This window comes from Thunnus maccoyii, chromosome 7 (genome assembly GCF_910596095.1).
Source record: "Thunnus maccoyii chromosome 7, fThuMac1.1, whole genome shotgun sequence".
In the NCBI taxonomy this organism is placed as follows: domain Eukaryota; kingdom Metazoa; phylum Chordata; class Actinopteri; order Scombriformes; family Scombridae; genus Thunnus; species Thunnus maccoyii.
This window is the reverse complement of record NC_056539.1, coordinates 6,133,729-6,151,785: the sequence shown is the minus strand read 5'-3', so window position 1 is coordinate 6,151,785 and position 18,057 is coordinate 6,133,729. Positions and strand designations below refer to the sequence as shown.

The window sequence follows — 18,057 nt, the reverse complement described above, 5'->3', positions numbered from 1 at the left end:
TTTAAATATGCGGTAAAGTTTTGTACTTGAAATGTACTGTAGGGGAAAATTAAATTTTGTCTATTGTTCACCAAAATTAACTCATTTAATTTGTGCATATCCTGACACACAAATGATGATCAAAACATCTGAAACAAACAACCATAACAATTATTGTGTTGTTGTTTATCCTGTTACTGTTATCAATAGAAAATGCAGTGGTCATCAGTTTATCCATGGTAGTTACCTGTTATCTTCAGCCCCCTAGCACCATATGATAAATAAAATAATTGTCACTTTGTTTTTGGGTAATTGATTAAAGCACATGATTCTCCTAAAACAGACACTGCAGCTTTAATGTAAGCTTTGTTCACTGTGCTCTGTATGTGTCTGGACTGGTCTTTGATAACATGGCGACACTGTTTCTGTTACTCCTCTGGGATGTCTTTTATTTCCCAGGGAACAGACAGAAAAGTGGTGTAGATGATTTCCATTAAATCACATTTTCTGATAATATAATTAATAAAAGTAATAAGCGGGTAGTAACATTTAATCACATTGAAAGAGAACCATTAATTGTTTTAATTATATTGTAGCAAAGTAATGGGCTCTGCATTGTGTGACAGAGTCTCTTCCATGTTGAAGGATACCAGGCTCAGCTTATAGTGCATATACTTAAATGTCGCCTGCCTGATTCATTCAGTTGAAAGTTCAAGAGGGCAGACTAGATTGTTTTAACACTTCTGTAGAAGATATATATATGACTGTAAATAATATTACTTTATATTGTGGAAATTTCAATGTCTCTTATGTCACACAATTCCTCTGGTTTTAACCCCTAAAATCTTATGTGACAGAGCGCAACCAAAAATACAAAATGTTGCTCTGAATTTGACGTTCTTATTTCAAAAACACAAGCGGTTTTCTTTCTGATGAAAAATAGTGGCCTCTATATGTGTCACATGGCTTTCCTCTTCTTCTAGTTCAAGAAGGAAGTGGATGTACTGATCAGTCCCCCGTTAAAAGAGTTAAAATATTCCTAGTTTCTATTAAGTGTGTTTTTATAATTATGCTTTAGAAAGACTGTGAGAAAACCTGTTTTTCAACAGCGTGGGTTGTGTAAATTGTGAGTTGTACAATAACAGTCAAAGTTTAAGATTCAGTTCAAGATAAAATGCATTAACATGCACGTGGAGGATAGCATATGGGTTTTTTCATTGGTGAGTCTTGAGGTCAACTGAGTTGACTGCTGAATTTCAGATCAGTGCAGCCTCATCCTTGGAACTGTGGCACCACCTAGTGGCTAAGAAACACATCACTGCTCTGTTAATGAAGTGGAACGTGACTCACTGATTCAATGTTTGTGAAGCATTTTATGTTTAACACGTATAAGAAGAGATGCAGCAGCTCTCCAGGGTCCTTATCCATCTTTTCACTGACCTCCTTTTTCAAGACCACCCACTTATCTCTCAGAGACCTGATGAGACCACCTCCTTGAGATTTGAGGACAATAATAACACACTTGTTATTTAAATAAAATACATTGAGGTTCAATTTTTTGTGTAATTTACTTGCCAAAACTTGAGAACCTGAAAGTCATCACCACTTACTCCATTAGTCTTAATTAATTAGAGGCAAATTGCTCATATACAGAACACGGAGTTGAGGCAACCTGTTATGTGATTAAGACAAATTCATGTTTTTAAACTTTACATGAAAAATATCGGTAAGCTCATAAAAGAATGGCCGGCAATAAGCTCTAAATTTGAGCAGTAAAAACATAGTTATTGTGTCATTTCTTTATTACTGGTTGATTGCTATAAAATTATGTATGTATCTCTGATCCCAGCAGAGTTAGATACATTTTCTTAGACAGACACAAAACTTCTGAATTATTTGTACAGTTTTAAATCAAAAACATAATTGCTTCACAACAGATATTCTCTCAAGGAAAAGGAGAAAGATGCCCTAAGATTGTTGCAGCTTTCTTACAGTAGCTGTGCAGTATCAGGTGGAATATGGCTCCAGCTCAGACAACAGCTGTGATTTAGCCGAGGCAGCACATACCCTGAAGGTAAGAAGTGAAACAATGGAGCTGGCCAGCTGTGGGTGGAGGACATGCTGCATCAAGCATTAGCCACATTAATCTTGTCAGTAACAATATACACTTAGGTGGAGAAAGAAATACTTCACTATCACGCCTCCAAACTTTAAAGTCAGCAGATAAGAGATCTGGGCTGTGTAGTATCAGACTTGGCTTGTTTAAACAGCTTAAGTATATTTTACCCCAGGTTTAAACCTGCAGGTGTTTTTGAGAGCATGGCCTGCTACCACATTTTTTCAGTCAAGCCAAATCCTGGGACTAAGGAAAATTTGGATTTCTGATTTTCAGGCCTTGAAGAAGTCTCAAAAGGGGGGAATGAGACAGGCCTGACAACATCACATGCTGCTAAAGATACACTTTTCTTCATGGGGGAAAATTAAAGGTACTCACTTGATTATAGTTCCAGCAACATGAAAATAAACATTAAAACTGAAGCTGCGTATGCATGTTCTGTAAAAAATAAAACCACATTTTGTTCATGTTTAATTTCTCCTTCACTGATGCTAAGTGACATTTCCTTTTGAAAAGTGTACAAGGTTTGCAGACTTGCTGAAAGGCCACATAGCAAGCTCAGACAATCCACATTAGAGCTATTAAAACTTTGTTGACTGTGCAGTGAAACTCGGTGGGGACTCAGCGTACTTTACTACATTACTACAGGTGGTGTATGATCAATATGTCTTCATACATCTGCCCCTCCAAAAATCCAATTCATTTCCAACCTGCCAACATGCCTGTCCCAATCCCACCCTCCCATTTCCACTTGACTTCCTCTGTTGTCTTGGACAAGGCTTCAGTTTTACTTGTCCTTGCACCATTTGTCTGTGTGAAAAGAAACTTCCAGAGCTTTTGGTTGGGGGACCCTCTCACAACATTCTCCTAGCAGCTGTCAGACATAGAAATAAATACTCAGTGGAAAAGAGTATTATGAGAGCAACCGGTGAGTCATCATTTAAATGTAAAACAGTTGGTGAAATAGGAATTAATTATAATGAATGTCACCCCAATGGGACCAACTAAACCTCACACAGGGCATTCCCCCATTGTATATGTGAAAATAAAGAGCTTCCACTGGGCCAGCAGACATGAGACTCACATCAAATGACTTCTTGTATTGCATTACCTAGTTGTGATCATAAAGCAGAAACTGTTGGGATCTGAGATACATAAAAAAGATTAAGAGGAGAACTTATGGTTACCAGACACATCCCCAATTCTCTGATAACATAGTTTATTATCTCAATGCACTTCCATCCAAACAGTGGATGGGGGAAGCAAACATATTTAAGAGTTCCATACCTGCAGTCAGTGGTGTAGATAGTAAGGGCTTCTGACCTTTGAGGCTCTATTGTAACATGAAACACCTCACCATGTTGTCAGAGAATCAGAGTTATGTCAATAACTGCAGGTTCCTCTGACATTATTATCAATACAATTTATGTAAAATATTTGCTACACCTACTTTCACATTACTTGATCTTAATAATTACAAGTTCTTTTCATATTACCCGTGTCTGATTTTGTTTATCATCACCACTTTTGTTGAGACTTGTTGTAATGTCCATAAGTACCTTTTGTTCATTCAGCTTATAATAAAATGTAATATAACACGTAATAATATAAATAAATATCACCTCTGCTCAATTGTTTTAATGCATTTTATTGAAAACTATAAAATATTGATTGTTTGACTGTTTAAATACTGTGTAATACTGTTAATGTTGTTACTAAAATAATAAAGAATAAATGGTGTACTTCTACACAAGCTTCACACTATAAAACTGTTTAAATAACTGACAGCTGTCCTGTACTTCAAAGGTCACACAAGGTAGATGATTCATTTTAATACACTGCAATATTTATTAGGGATGTAACAGATTCTGAATTAAATGCATGTAAACTCTCACTATGGGTATGTCTTGTTTTCCCATGAACTTCACCAACTGGTAATATATGATTGGCTTCAAATGTTACTTACTATTAAATTCTGTTATCATAAAAATACTCAGAAAAGCAGCGTTGTCAAAATGTATGATTGAAGTGATATGACTCAAGCTAGTCAAAGATTCAAAAAATACAGACAAATATTGCAGCCATACAAAATCTTCACAGAATCTTAACACAAAGATTCATATATTAATATATATATTAGAAGCATTTGTGTGGAAGTCAAAGAACCACGGTTAACTTGTTCTATTTCCTTCTGACCACCAGAGATTGTGCTTTGAACCTGAATGACACAATTGTAGGACGTGTTTCATTCCCCTCTGTATTTAATTGGAAAGAGACCTTCAAATCTGTGTCAGTGGTGTAATGTACTGGAAGACTGAGAACATGTTCTGCATTTTAATAAATACAAAGATGGAGATGTGAGATAAGATTAATGAGGCAGGGCAGGAACAGAGCTTGAAACGACTGCTGAGAGCAGGTGATAGATCAGAGGAAATTAAGAGATTAAAACAGAGCTAAAAGGCGTCAGTACCTCTAAAGAGGATAAAAGGTATTAAAAAGGGAATAAAAGGTTTAGGCATATGCTTTTTTATTTGTATGTTTCCCCATTTTTTTAACCATTTATTGTCATGATAGACGCTCCAGTCCAGTAGGTGGCGGCCTGCACCATTAACATTAGGTTGTAATCCTCCTATATGTAAACAAAGAAGCTGCAGCACCACTTTTATGATGCTACGTGCTGCAACAAGCTACTGCACATAGCTCAACTCTGTTTGGACTCGCTTAAAACGGGTTCTTCTCCCCTGTGGTCTCCCGTTTCGTTTACATAGATAGTTAAAAATGCGTCTTGGTTTTCCCAGACGACGCTAGCATGAGCTTTACGTGGGTTTATAATGTAAGTTAGCAGATAAGCTAATGTTTGGATAACGTTAAGTTAACCCCGTATCATCTCATGGCGCTAACAGCTAACGTTAGCGACGTTTATTTTCATTTGCTGAAAGCGAATCAAATTTGTGAATCAGCTTAAATAAGCAGAAAGCTAGCAGAAAGCTCCTTTGCTGGGTTAGCCATTAGCAGTGGACCTGAGACCTTCACTGTTGAGTGGTATCCGCGGTATGACTCTTCTGACTGTTTGATGGGGCTTTTAAGGATCATGATGCCGCCCAAGATTCAGCTTGTGTCTGTGTTGGCATTTGGAGTGGCCGTGCTGTTTATTGAGAACCAGATCCAGAAACTGGAGGAGTCAAGAGCCAGACTCGGTAAGACCAAAACAAGGGTGCTGGACGTTGTAAACATAGATTATTGCTTGATAATTTTGGTATCGTAATGTGGGGTTTAATGTTTTATATTCTATACAAATATACTGTTAGCAAAAAGAGTGAAATTAAAGGACCAGTGTGTAAGATTTAGGGGGCTCTATTAGCAGAAATGGAATATAATACTCATGCCATAAGTACATCGTGTATAATCACCTGAAACTAAGAATCGTTGTGTTTTCGTTACCTTAGAATTAACCCTTTCTTATATTAACATAGGGAGCGGGGTGCTTTTCATTAGGCTGATTTTTTCTTCCTCGCGTCCTCTTTACTCCCGTGACCCGGAAACCAGTCTCCCTCCGCCACCATAGAGGATCTTCCAATCCCTTAGATGCACCTCCAGGAGAGAGTAGGGTGCCTGGAGGAGCTTAGACCTAGGAACCAGGCCCAATCCCAAACCAGTCCCTACCCACTACCACTTCACCACCAAGTGTCACTCCAAATCAAGTTAGACCCCGTAGCTGTGGAGGGCACTTCTAATGACGGGGGAGGGATAAATGGATAGCCAAATCATGGCGATGCCACTCTAACAGAACAAGGAAGCAGCTGTCACCATGGCAACGGATAGACACAGTGCATGCATGGTTGTTATGCTGTTTCATATACATATATTCATATTTTTGAAAAACAAGGTTTACAAAGTGACAGATCAACTTCATCAGTTAATGAGGCAAGGGAAACTTCTTACTCCCTTTCCTGCCTGGCAGCATTTCTCTTATTGGTGAAAAGGTGTTGATTTTCCATTCACAGCCTTATGAGCAGCCTTGTCTTTTCCACCTGTGAACACATAACATCTAAAACCATAGGAATGAGATATGAGGTAAATTTGACTATTTTAATGTATTGTTATGTAGGTTATGCATGCATACAGGCATTTGTGGGTTTGCTACAAGTCAAGCGACCTTAGGGACAAAGTGATATACTTTATCTTTTCATACCACACATTCTGAGATTTTGTTTGACATCTGTAATCTGCAACTTCACCGCTAGAAGCCACTAAATCCTACACACTGGTGCTTTGATAGTGCCATGGAGCACATTACAGAATAGGCCCAGCTGACAGACTTATGGCAATTTAACCAATAGCTTGAAAACACAGATAAAGTTTTCTTTCTTTGTAGAGGGGTCTTCCTAAAGTTTGATTTACTTTTATTACACTTGTTTATAGAGCTGTGAAGATTGTTTGATTAATTGATTAGTTGCCATCTAACAACTTTTTTGATAACCGATTAATCACTGGGTCATTTTTTTAAGAAAAAAAGTTCAAATTCTCTTATTCCAGCTTCTGGTTTCTTTAATCTTCTACTGATATTCAGACTAAACTGAATAGCTTTGGTTGTGGACAAAACATTTGAGGACGTCCTCTTGGGCATTAGGAACATTTTTCACCATTTTCTGACAGTTTTTTAGACAAAAATCAACTGAGGAAAATAATTGACAGATTAATCGATAATGAAAATAAACATTAGTTGCAGCCCTGCTTGCTTATCATTTATACGTTTCTGTACAAAATGACTGCCCTACATATATGTCAAACCTCTATATTTTCAGTTTTCTTTATAATACACCCTCATTAACAGTCTGAAGCTTAACATGTCCTGTAAGGCAGATAAAGATCTGTCTTTTAACGAAATGAAAGCACTCAAAAGAATAAATGTCATTCACTTATTAATCATCTGATGATTTACAATCAGACCACTCAGTCTGGATTTACTTGCTCCATCCTTGTTTGGCTGAGCTGTCACATTTTAACACAATGCATACTGAGCCATATAGCAAGTCTTTGAGAGTTTCTGCCTGCAGGTTTGAGTTCTGCATATATTAGCAGACATGTAAATAAATGTATAGATTGAAGAATACCTGTTTGTCTGGGCTGTACACTACATTCCTCTATATGTATCATTGATCAATGCAAAAACTGTCTGTCAGCTCAACATCACACTTCAAATGTTTCATATTCAAATGCAGCAAGTCCATATAGATACATGACTCCAAACCAAAACACCTGTAAATGGATGGAGCAGACCTGAAGTGTTTAAGAAGTACTGAATGTCACAAATAGATTAAAGTGGACTAGTTGGCAAGGAATGATTTAATTTACTTACAGTGAATATGGCTTCTCTATTTAAATTCATCTTGTGGGTAAGTGCACCAGCTGGGATGTCACTTATGAGACTGCCAGCTATTCTTCTCCAACTCTGTGACTCAAGCAGGTTTTATAGATTGTGGCGGATGCCTGTTAAAACCAAGATAAGTCTAGAAATAAGAGCACTGGACCTGAACCCTGTATTGACTGATTCAACATAGTAAACATCAGCAGAGCATCCACCCAAATTTCTCTGTGTTTGATATTTCTATTTTCACTGTATTTTTTTGACTTATTGATTGAAAATTTGCTTCTATCATATTTGTATGAGCTTTTTTTTATTTTGGTCTCTTGACACGTGAATGTGATGTCACTGCTCATTTGACTATATGCCTCATTTCCTTCTTGTGGGTATTTGCCTGAGAAAGATCTGTAGTCGGTTGAAATGTGGCAAATAAAGTAAAGGGAGCTGTGATTCTTGTATCTAGTTCAGTTTTTCTGTATCCAGCACCTATCCCACTGAAGTTTTGTGGACGTGCACATGATAATGTTGTTGTTTCATCTCAGCATTGATACAGACAGGAAACATGGGGAAAGAGAGAGAGAGATATGCAGTAAAGATCCCCAGCCGGAAACAAACCGGGGACATTGCAGTGATATAGTGTGCATGTTAGCCACCAGGACGCCTCAAAATCCACCTGTACAGTAGTACAAAAAACAATAATTTTGTATTGTAACTCTTCCCATATAGCAATTGAATGAGGCAGAATGATGAGTGAATTAAGGTGTATCAATGCATATGTCACTTAATAAAACTCACACACATCAGATATGCCTTAAGAATGAAGAATAAATCAAGTACGGGGAGTCTGATGGGAACATAAGTACAAGACCTGACAAGTCCTGCCTGCCTGTCACTACTGAGATGACGGTCATTGACAAAGAGTGTGTAGTAAGACAAAGGAGTTCACATTATACAAATTGTACTTAAAGAGGAAGATTATTTGTGTTTAATCTTGCAATGGTGAGCAGTAACGAGCCATATGCACATTTACTGCATGATGTCTTTAAGATGAGGGTAATTATAAGGGCCAAGAGACCACCCATCTGCCTTCAGATGCAGAGCAGCAAACATGCTGCAGTCACGTGGCCTCTCTCCCCTCATGATGTCAGACACCTGCCTGCATCACGCTGAACAACACACAGCCTGTTGAAATGACACTCACAAGGCCATCTCTGTAATTGGCTTTAATTAACATTGCAGTGGGAAAAACACTTTTAATTATGCTTCCTGTCAATATTCTCATCAAAAGCTTAATTACTTGTTTCAATGTTATTGTGTTTTGAAGGACTATGTTGTTTTCCTTAATTAAAGCATGTTAACAAGCCTCGCTGGCCTTCATTTTAAAACCACTTGTTCATTTATACAATGGATGTATCCTGGTCTTTCTTTGTTGTTGTGTTGGTGGATTCACACCTACTGTGTGTCTGTGTGTGTGCCGACAAATGAGAATAACATAAGCATCAACTAACTTTTGGCTCAATAAATCCAGGCAGCAGAGAAAGCAAGCCAGTGTACAAGAGAAAAGTATTTAAAAAGCTAAGTTTTATGATGACTATAAGCAAGAAAATTGACAATTTAATTGATTCAGCTTAGAAAAACTTAGAAAACAACCAAAAGTTTGGTATATTTGTCAAAAGGTGTATGTATGTCTGATCAGTAATGTTAAATATGTTTCCTCTCTGTTCAGAACGTACCATAGCCAGACACGAGGTGGCTGAAGTAGAGCATCGTCACAATGAAGACACTGCGGTGGAAATATCACCACTGGCAGAAAAAGATGACATGGTCATCATCTACAACAGAGTGCCCAAGACAGCCAGCACCTCCTTCACTAACATCGCCTATGACCTGTGTGGGAAGAACCGTTTCCATGTCCTTCACATCAATACAACCAAAAACAACCCTGTCATGTCTTTACAGGACCAGGTAAGACCACACAGCATTATTATATGTAAATGCAGTTATGCAAACTAGATCATAAAGTTGTCAAAATTCCATACAAAACACGAAAGTTTCGATTTTATTCCAGCATTTGAACAATTTTACTATGAACTGCAAATACCTTACTCTTCATACAGTTAGTTTTTCAAGTTTCAGTTAGACAGAAACTTGACTCCACCAAAAACTTTAAAATGGGAGCACATCTCTGTCATAATACTAATAATACTGTGCTTGATACAACAAAGAAGCAAAGATAGAACAGTCCTTTGTTGGTATAACAAATGCTCAGCTTATGACAGGCTTGTGGGCACTTTGATCATCACAACTGAAGATCTGGAATTAAAAATAGGCCATTGTTGTGGCCAGAGTTGCCCTGGTTGTTACATGAAAGGTTTTCACATGAATGTGGCTTTAATACTTGGAAAGAAATAAAAGCTTTGAGCCCTGTCTTACCTCACATCTGTGTAAAGTAATACTTCACCAGCAGGGTTTGTTAGTTGAGTCTGTGACTGTTCTATTTCTGTAACCATCTGGAATAGTATCTGCCAATGTTACGTGGAAGAACATGCGGGATGAGAGGACTTCACAAATGGTCGCAACATAGCTGACTCCTGTTGATGCTATTGGAGTGCCAACTTTTTTTTTCTTATCCCAATTCCAGGAGACTATTATTCTATTATGTGTTGAAGGTTAGATGGTCAGGGTTCAGTTGTAGATTTCAAGTGCATTAGATGGATGGTGGACAGTGACACATTTTTGTTGTATTTTCTTGGTTCTGTAGTGAAGCACATTGGATTTGAAATTAAACAATAACTATGACATTAGAGTTCTGTAAAGCTGCAACGATTAGTCGATTATTTGAACCAAAATCCAGAATCTATGAATATGTAAATATTATCACTGCTGGACACAACACGACTCCTACTTCACTAAAAAGTCCATTCTCAGTGTATGTTCGCTGGTGTCTAGTGTCCACATCACACTTGTGTAAGTTGCATATTGGACCATGATTGGCTCCTAACTAGTTATGATGTCATAAATCATGCTCATATAGGTAAATGTCTTCAACTCAGATTTAGGGTGAGCACAGAGAAACTTCCAGAGAAACAGTGGGGTTGGTTACTGAAACCATGTTGGCACCGGTTCCTATACGACCGGTACCTACCAGACCAAATCGCAACGCAGATTTCCGTGCCTCATTTCAGTGCCACTTGAATGCCTGAGCTGTCAATTGAAATATTTGCCCTCCGGTGGTCCGCAACAGAAGCATCAGCACACATGTCTTTGCTAGCTAACGTTACACTTGTTCTGTTGGCAGTAGGTAGCCTACTTAGCTAGTAGCTACCTCCATTACAACACCTGACAGTTATAATATATTGTTCAATTTCAAGTCCAAATTTACCTTTGCAATAAAACAGCCATTCTTTAAAGTCGTCAGCCGTCATTTTTGTGCTTCAGTATCGTTTTAGCACAGGTATGGTTAAAAACTCCAACAGTACCCAAATCTAGAAAACAGCCTTCTAGTGTCAAACTCTGCACATCCATCATTCTGCACAGTGAAGCATCCAACTGAAGTAACAAGAAGAAACAGACATTTTTGAGTAGAGGGGGACTTTAACCTCATAGGTATTTTTTCATTTCCAATTCAGAGTGCTTGAGTAGAAAGACAACATGATGAAAAATACATCACTATCTTAATACTTTATGACTGTACTGTAGATAGGAGGAGAGACAGAGAAAAATGAAGTTGTTTAAAGTTTTTTGGCACTGTCTGTGTCCTTAGTATGTTTTCATCTGTTCAGCATATTTGCTGCCACAATTAACATAATGGAAAACGATGATATTATAGTTATAGAAATGTTTACCAAGAGTCAGTGTTGGCTGGGTGTGGAATACGATCATTTTTGCTTTTTGATGAATGGGTTGAAGCATTTCAACTCTCTTGGTGAAGGTTTAGGGAACTATAACAGTAAAATTTAGTTTGAGTTGTTGTTAGTTAGTAGTTAGCATCTTTTTTCTGTACATAGACCCTGTGTGTAGTTCCTGAGAATGTTCATGACATCAGCCTGTTTCTCCGGGTGCATTTATATTGCTGTCAGTGCAGCTCAGGACACATAGTGTAAATGCCCCAAAGCTATGCTAGTGTTATTTTTGTCTGCTACCGCCAAGGTAATATCCTGTCTGCCATCTCACAACAGGCTGCCCCCTCCATCTCACTAACAGTGTTTCCATTGCACACGATGAAACAGAAACGAGGGGAAAGAGTCAGTCTGCCGCCACATCAGAGCCCAGCTCATGTTATAACAGTAAATTTCAAATTTGTATCCAGTAATAGCGTCTAGCTTAGCCAAAGTTGGTGAATATGTTTGAATTTGTCATGTTTTTACTCTGTCAAAGCGCAGAGTGTGTGTCAAAGATAACAGTAATAAATGTTGGTGGTGTGCTGGCCTGTTGAAAGGCTATTCAAAGCCAGAATGTATTGGATGGAAATTGGTTCTGTTTGATGAAATTTGTACTTCTGGGCACATGTATGTGAAACATCATGCAGCTGTTGAAACACTTCATTGGATCGAACACTTGTAGCATAAAAACAGACGTAAATTAAAGCGGTGTGATTATGGTTTTATGCTAATGACACATGAAGTCTAGGAGCCATTCAGTCAACTTTTGAGATTACATAGTAATCCTAACAGCTTCTTTTTGCACACCTATGTGAATTTCCGTACAAGGAATTCTCACTAAAAGTATTTTACCATGTCCACCAATCTGCAGAGAGTGACTGCAGCCTTTTTAATGTGCTTGAAAATGGGAAGAGTCAATGGAATCCATTCAAGGAATATTTTCATATTCTAATCCAAAACTTCTCTCATTTATTTCTGTGAGGTTTGCTGGTACAAGCGTTCCAAGTTGGATTTCCTCAAACTCTCTTGACTGAACAAACTTGTAAATTGCACATTTCAACCTGATGAATACCATCTGCTCATGAGGAGGAAGCAATCATTAAAACTGACACTCCTTGTTACCGAAGAGTAAAAAATAGTTTCACACCACAGATCTTAAAGTCCTGCTGTCGGAAATCGGTAGACAAAAACACAACAAATTTAGCAGTGTCAGTAGTCGTATTAGGAGACATGAAAAAATGACAAAGTTATTACAACTTTCATGGTATATCATCACAGTATCATGACGGAAATAAAGAAGGAATAGACTGACTTGAAGTGAGAAGCCAGAAGTAGTTTAGAGCAGTCCATGATTTAGATGGAAGGCAGTTAAGTCGACGTCAGAGATGGACGAGAGAATTCTGTTACAGGTGATGTTACATGTCAGGTGTTGTAATGGAGGACGTTCACCTGGACAATGACCCGCATTAAGATATTGACGTAACTGTTTTAAGAGTGAGAATTTTCTTAACAACTGCTGAATTGTAGAAGTTGTCAGGCCATTAAAACCTAAAACAAAAAGAAGTTGTTAAACACCTCTGTGAATTGTAATTTAGTTGTAGTCGATTTCGTTAACATATTGAAACTCATTCAGATGATGTCATTATAATTCTTAAAGGTACCTCATGGAATTATCTTCTAAACAAACATGTTAAATGTGTCTCCATAAAATGTTAGTAAAGCCATTTGTAAAAAAAGAAAATATGAAATTAGGCGTTGTTTACATCCAAGTTATCTAACTTGGACTGTTCTTTTCCCACTTGGGATCCACTTGTAAAAACATTGCTCTATAGCACTACTAGTGGTCAGAACGTTAAGGTACCTCGTACGACAGGCCATAAACACTTGCTAATTTCATTTGCACTCAAGAGAAAATTCTAAATATGAAAAAAATGGTGAATGCAAGAAGGCCCCTTAAACTACATGTACTTGCCACTTAACAACAAAACTGTTTGCACAAAGGGTTTTTGCCTGAGCCCCAATGTCTTTGGAGCAAAAGGACAACTGTATCAGTCTTCTTTAACTTCCATATCCCAGTGTTTTCTGTTGTTGCTGTGTTTTTCCATTTAATGGAGTTTCCCTGCTGCTCCATAATGAGTTTCCATTATCTTTGACTACAGGTGCGCTTTGTCAGAAACGTCACCTCCTGGAGAGAGATGAAGCCCGGCTTCTACCATGGCCATGTAGCTTATCTGGACTTCTCAAAGTAAGGCCCTTCATTTCCTGTAATACCATTAATATCCAGATTAGTTACAAACAGTTAGCAAAGCAGATAAAGGGAGGTCATGTATTGATTGCTAATGTGTGCTTTAGCGTTGATTAATAGCATTGTTGTCCTTATCTCCCCTGACACTATCATTTCAGTGATCACAGGTAATTATACTAATGGTGTAAGTGTTCTTCAGTGAGGGAGATTCTGTTAACTTGCAGTCTCAGTCTCTCCTTGATGCTGCCACTGTTTATCCTGATTGAAAAGCTGATGCTTAAGTGCAATAAACACACCATGAACCAGGTGCATAAAGGCAGCAGCGTCATGGTCTCATGTCATTTGGACATGTCTGCTCACTGCAAATACAATCTTTTTTTTTTTTTAAACAACCCTTTTCTTTTTGTTTAGATACGGAGTAAAGGGTAAGCCAATGTACATAAACGTGGTACGGGACCCCATAGAGCGCCTAGTGTCATACTACTACTTCTTACGATTTGGAGATGACTACAGGCCTGGCCTTCGACGAAGAAAACAAGGGGATAAAAAGGTCTTCATTCAGAGCTCGTTATTCTTACTTATAATTTCATATTTTGTTTCAAGGACTGTTTCTTGTCAGCACATTAATCTATAATATCAAGTGTTTCTGTTTGTCTTTCAGACCTTTGATGAATGTGTCTCATCCGGAGGCTCTGACTGTGCTCCTGAGAAGCTCTGGCTGCAGATCCCCTTTTTCTGCGGCCACCATTCAGAGTGCTGGTGAGTGGGCTGCACTCGCCTCGTATGTGTCAACAGCCTGCCTACTGACCCATCAGAGTTTACGATAAAGTGACTAGTAATCAAATATAATAGAGACATTTCTGTGGGAACACTGTGTGTGCCATGTTAATTATTTCAGAAATAGAAAAAACACCTTTTGCACAACCATCTGTTCAGTCACTGGCACATTTGAGTATTAAGTCTTGAGATTCAGTGAGCTCATAATTGCAAAGAACACATATTCTGTTATACATATATGCTGTGTTGCCTTTTTATTAGACAAAAAAGTCTATTTTCTCTGGTTTTTCCTCTTTGCTTTGTCAATAGAAAAAGCCTTATCTTACTTTTTAGTAGTTTGTTCATCATGTGACAAGAAACACCAAAATGTCACTTTTGAAAATAAATTGATTATCCATGAGCAATCAGTATATTTTCCATACTCACTCTAGATTACTAAACATGTTAAACATGACAACCATATTTTAAAAGGCCTATAATAATTCCCAATTTTTTATAGCCTTACCTGCAACATTAGGGATGTGAAAAATGGGAAATGTAGTAACCAGCTTCTTATCGTATTCTAGTTTTGTGATTACATTATACAGTATATAATGTAATTATCATCAATATACATTATACATGTATATTTCATCCCACTCAGTATCACTTTTCACTGCCTCAGTGATCTAACTTTTCTACAAGTGTTGTCATATTAAGTACTCTGGTTCTAATGATTTTGCATGTAATTGGCGTGTAATTTAGAACTGCCTCATTCATATGAACACACTCTGAACTGGATTTGAAAACCCAGAGTTAACTGAGCTGAGTTGATATCCAGCTTCATGATAGCAGGATCACCCTAAGGGCTTTTTCAAACCTATAGTTGGTTTGCCCTGGTCCAAATCACTGGATGAGCTGGTAAACTGGGTGAGTTTTCCCCTTTGGTTTGGTTTCTTTTAACACGGAAAAATCCAAGCGAACCACAACGCATCACTACAAGTCAAGTGAGAACGTTCACTCCGCTCATTGGTCAGATGTGTCAGGGGCGGGAGTAAGAACATAAACACAAGGTTCAGAGATTCTTTGGGGCCAGACCACATCCTCAAAGGGTCTAGGTACGGTTGTTTCCACACCAGAGTACGATTGCTGGGTTCAGTTCTGCCTCAATGAATCGCACCAAGGTGAAAGACCAACCGGAGTCCAATCCCTAAGTTGAACTTGCTTCATGACACAGTTGACTGATTGAATGATCCTAGATTTATTGAAAATATTTTATGTGCTGTTTTATGTGCAGGAATGTTGGCAGTAGATGGGCGCTGGAACAGGCCAAGTACAACCTGGTAAACGAGTACCTGCTAGTTGGAGTAACTGAGGAGCTGGAAGACTTCGTCATGATCCTGGAGGCAGCACTCCCTCGCTTTTTCAAAGGAGCCACAGACCTCTACAGAACAGGTACAAACACATCGCCTCACAGCCTTCAGTTTATTACCCCAAAATGTTTGATGAATATTTTGTTTCTAACTGTGGTGTCCTGTAGTTCTCCTCTACCAATGAGTAGTAACCCTGTGTTGCCCAGACTGGCAGACTCATTAGACCTTCTTTTGTTATTTCAGGAAAGAAATCCCATCTGCGAAAGACCACCGAGAAGAAGCCCCCCACTAAAGAGACAATAGCCAAACTGCAGCAGTCCGACATCTGGAAAATCGAAAACGAGTTTTACGAGTTTGCCCTCGAACAGTTTCAGTTTGTGCGTGCCCACGCTGTCAGGGAAAAGGATGGAGAACTTTTTGTCCTGGCCCAGAGCTTCTTCTATGAGAAGATCTACCCCAAAGTGAACTAAAAGTGTAGCCAGAACAGAGTGACAAGGGCTGCACACAGACTTTGCAAGGACTCTATAAGAAGTCAAATACACTGAGAGGAAGAGAGACACCTAGTGATGTTCATTCTGGTGAATGCTGGATAAATTGTTGGGATTTAAATGTTAACCAACCTTGTTATGGTACAGAAAAGCCCTTTCAGACTGTTCAGTGGTATTTCTACAGGGAATGTGTCTGTTTTTTTTATTGCTGGTGCAGCTGTTGAGAAAACTTAACACGGATAAACCATCAGTCTGAACTGTGAGAAAGGATTCCTTCCCAGAGCAGAGTGAAATAGTTGGTGAATGTGGAGCATCTCAAAACCCAAACATTAGCAGCCTTTCGTTTATCTTGTATAACAAGTTATGTGTTTGGTTTTTGGGTGGAACCTTGAGATAAAAACCGCAAACCTCAACTAGTTTTAAGTTTTTCTGAGTTTTTCTGTCCACTGACAGATTAGAAAAGAATCTCATCTGATTCAGAAAACTGATGAGCTCCTATTTCTACTATTATTTTTTGCACACGACATTTTAGGTGTGTCAGTACGTTTACAAATACAGATGATATAACTGTTAAAAAACAAGTAAAAAATCAATGCTGCATTTGTACATTCTGTATTAACATGCAGTGAACATGCTATGTTTTTGGACCAAATGGTAGCAAAAGAAAATGGAACGGACCATTGCATCCTTTTGGTGCGTGACTAGTACTTTTTTATCCCACTGAGATGTTCTCAATTTTTAGACATGTTTAACACATCAAATCAGTATTTTATCACAGAGATAGTGATGTGCTGTTTTAGCTTATGAAAGGACCACAACTGGAGCAGGGTAAAGGTATTAATCAAAAATTAACTGAATGTCTGAGTACAGGGTTAAACAGAGAAGATGCACAAGGCAATTTACAACAGAAAGAGAAACATGTGAGAGGTAGAACTTGTAGTGCCTTTATTACCACTTTTTTTTTTTTGTATTCAATTTCCAGTGATCCCACAATCATGTTGTTTTGTGTATTCTTATGAGCTGCAGTTCCTGTTTCTGTTCTTTCATACTTAACACATTAACAGCCTAAACATAAGTGCTTAATTGCAAATGTCTTGACTCATGTTATTCTTACTGTATTCACAACTAAGAGTTGTTGATTGTATGTAATTTGTGTTTATCTCATATGGCTCATGATGGCACTAATAGGCAAGAGGTGGCTTGAAACATTGATGTCTTGCATTACTTAACACTATAAGGCACTTTTAATTACACTTCTGTTGAATCTTGATTTAGTTTTGTTTTTTAAAGGAGCCCTCCACTCAGTTAGCATTGCACATCCATAAAGTTGGTGGACTTGTAAGGGACAGTTTTTAAAAAAGAAAAAAAAATTCAGGCAGCAGAAGTCTAGACATCCTGACCTTTAGTCCTTAATATGGGTCAAGCTCCAGAATCGCTGGTTACTACATTTCCCATAGTGCAAGACCATAGTGTCTTTAGTTAGACCCTCCCTGCCCGGGTAAATGCCCATGGGTCTGTCTGCTCTGGTGCATGCTCTTTGACTGACATGGCCTACTTGAACACTAAAAACAATGATGCCAATTATTAATTAATTAATTAATTAATTATTTACACCTGTGCTTTCCCTGCTTTGACAAGTCAAAAGGTCTCCTGTGAAAAGGCTTTATTATGGCAGAACCTCCTCAGTTCACTTAATATAGAAAATCTCCTTGACGAGTTTAAAAACTCAAAGCTGCCAGTTTGTAATGTGGGGTTTCTGATAATGAGACTGAGAATCTGCAGCCATGCTAACAGCTCTGTGAGGCTATAGTTCAGCACAGCAGTGAGCTGAATGCAAACAGGCTCACAATGACA

The 18,057-nt window shown here is 38.2% G+C and overlaps 1 protein-coding gene across 1 annotated transcript; it reads left to right on the top strand.

Moving 5' to 3' along the window:
• Window positions 1–4,740: 4,740 nt before the first annotated feature.
• Window positions 4,741–17,473, top strand: hs2st1b (heparan sulfate 2-O-sulfotransferase 1b). The gene is made up of 7 exons (XM_042417674.1): window positions 4,741–5,292; window positions 9,187–9,425; window positions 13,501–13,586; window positions 13,998–14,136; window positions 14,248–14,345; window positions 15,640–15,797; window positions 15,959–17,473. The coding sequence occupies exons 1-7, from the start codon at window positions 5,169–5,171 to the stop codon at window positions 16,183–16,185; spliced, it is 1,071 nt and encodes a 356-aa protein (XP_042273608.1). The 5' UTR covers window positions 4,741–5,168; the 3' UTR covers window positions 16,186–17,473.
• Window positions 17,474–18,057: the final 584 nt, after the last annotated feature.